The sequence below is a fragment of the Wasmannia auropunctata genome, unplaced genomic scaffold (genome assembly GCF_000956235.1).
Source record: "Wasmannia auropunctata unplaced genomic scaffold, wasmannia.A_1.0 LD336054.1, whole genome shotgun sequence".
Classification (NCBI taxonomy): Eukaryota; Metazoa; Arthropoda; class Insecta; order Hymenoptera; family Formicidae; genus Wasmannia; species Wasmannia auropunctata.
In genome coordinates, this window is record NW_012026836.1 from 26,009 (window position 1) to 27,938 (window position 1,930).

The window sequence follows — 1,930 nt, forward strand, 5'->3', positions numbered from 1 at the left end:
TTTCTCTCTGATATTTGTTTTCTCCCTGAGAGATTGTTAATTGCTCGTAATCCTGGACCACTTGTTGCTAGAACTATTTCGAAAGTTTCAGGAAACATTCTAAAATAAAAATGGATTTATTTTAAGCTCTATTCAGCTCTAATTGTAAGTAATCAATTAAAGAAAAATGTAGGTGATTGTTATGTATTCATTTTTTTAAATTATCCCAATTTATTTTTCAACATAAATATATATATTATTTACCGAAAATGTTCTTTGAAGACTGCTTTGGAGTAATTAGGAATAACTCGTTCCACGTAATCGATTTTTTCAATGACGAAGGTCTCCCCCGTGTTTCGCCAATCATTAACGCAGCATATATTATTTGCATCTCAATGTTTGATGACAAATCATCCTGTTCATCGGTTTGACTTTTGTTTGAACTGGTGTCAGTATAATCGCTATTTTCACTTAAAACATTATTCAATTCTCTTTCAACATTTTTTATTGACAAACATGTGCTTAAGGTTAATAACGTTTTTTCAGCGGGAGCGTCCATTTTTGTTTACAATCAACGCATCAAGAATCGTTCCGTTTTCATCGCGCATTATGCGCATCAACGAAACGAAACGACATTAATGCATTGCGCATTGCTGATGCTGTTGATGCGATCTATGCGTGAAACGGAACGCACCCCAGGTAGTTCGAGTAGCTACCGTGAAGACTTCTACGAGCACTGTACACATCACTATCGCGAAACTCTGTTCGCTACCTATTGAAAACTGTACCTAATGTATTATATCTAAATTCGGATTATATTGCGTTACAGTATCTTTATATAGTTTATAGATAATGTTTCATCTAGATTCATAAGTTTGTTTTCAAGGATTATTATGCTATAATTATAGCTCACATTATTTGTTATGTCAATTAAGTAACGCTAGAATCAATGCACCTAATCATGTTTACTACAGTCATGCTGATTATACTCATTAATACAGTCCGTTCAGTTAAAATTTTATTTTAATTGAAAGATATTCTTTCAATGCCGGGGGGCATGTTCATGCACATTTTCATGTAATTACTTGCGGCGCCCTCTTTACTTGTGATTGGCTGTTAGCCAGCGTGATCTGCATGAGGAGCGAAGTAGCCAAGATGGCGAATAAAGATTCTCAGAGGCAAGACGTGTTTTTATGTTATTTGTCATAAAAAGTAAAACCCAGCATCATTCCGTATTAACATAAACAAAATGATTTTTTTAAATAAAAAATTGCATTATAAATATTGAGTTTTTAAAAGTAAAATATTGGATATCAATTTCGACATTGTAGAAGGCAAAAAAATAAAACATTTGAAAAAGGTATGTAGGTTCAGTTTCTCCGGTCGCTACTGCATAAGTTAACAATTTTAAAATTTTAAAAATTCATAACTGGAAAATTTTAGATGCATTGGCACTAACGCAAATTAAGGCACAAATATTATTTGTCTCTAGAATTACGAACAAAATTGACATCAAAATCCGGGATATATTTCGTATAACGTTCCTTTGCTAAACATCGCTCATTATATTTAATTATTATAAGAATATATGTAAAAATTATTGAAATAAGAGTACTAAAACATTCTTCATAGTATAACAATTACATTTATATTAAACCGGGACATAAAGCGGACGTCCGTGGTATCTAAAAAGGATGTCCTCTGGATATACAACGCCCTATGGATATAAATTATATACAGGGTGTCCCGTAACGCTTAATTAATATTTCAAGGCGTGAAAGAGAATGAAATTTTGAACTAAAAGTTCCTCTTTCAATTTTGGCTCAGATCATTATTTACAGAGTTATTAACGAATAAAGTTAATCAATTAGATCGCGTTTAGCCGGAGTACGCAGGAGCGTAGCGTGCCGTATGTGCGGCTCTTCGCGCTCACTTCACATACATTCACCTG

At 33.2% G+C, this 1,930-nt stretch overlaps 1 protein-coding gene across 1 annotated transcript; it reads right to left on the reverse strand.

Moving 5' to 3' along the window:
* Window positions 1-9: 9 nt before the first annotated feature.
* On the reverse strand, window positions 10-633 carry LOC105450897. Its single transcript, XM_011691003.1, has 2 exons — window positions 244-633; window positions 10-99 (listed from the first exon to the last, which is right to left on the reverse strand). The coding sequence occupies exons 1-2, from the start codon at window positions 536-538 to the stop codon at window positions 74-76; spliced, it is 321 nt and encodes a 106-aa protein (XP_011689305.1). The 5' UTR covers window positions 539-633; the 3' UTR covers window positions 10-73.
* Between the last annotated feature and the right edge of the window lie 1,297 nt (window positions 634-1,930).

What these genes read in the sequence shown, in the direction of transcription:
- LOC105450897 (XM_011691003.1), bottom strand. Translation starts at nt 538, where the DNA reads ATGGACGCTCCCGCTGAAAAAACGTTATTAACCTTAAGCACATGTTTG. An exon ending in GTCTTCAAAGAACATTTTCG is followed by an intron (nt 100 to 243) that starts GTAAATAATATA and finishes TTTTTATTTTAG; the next exon opens with AATGTTTCCTGAAACTTTCG.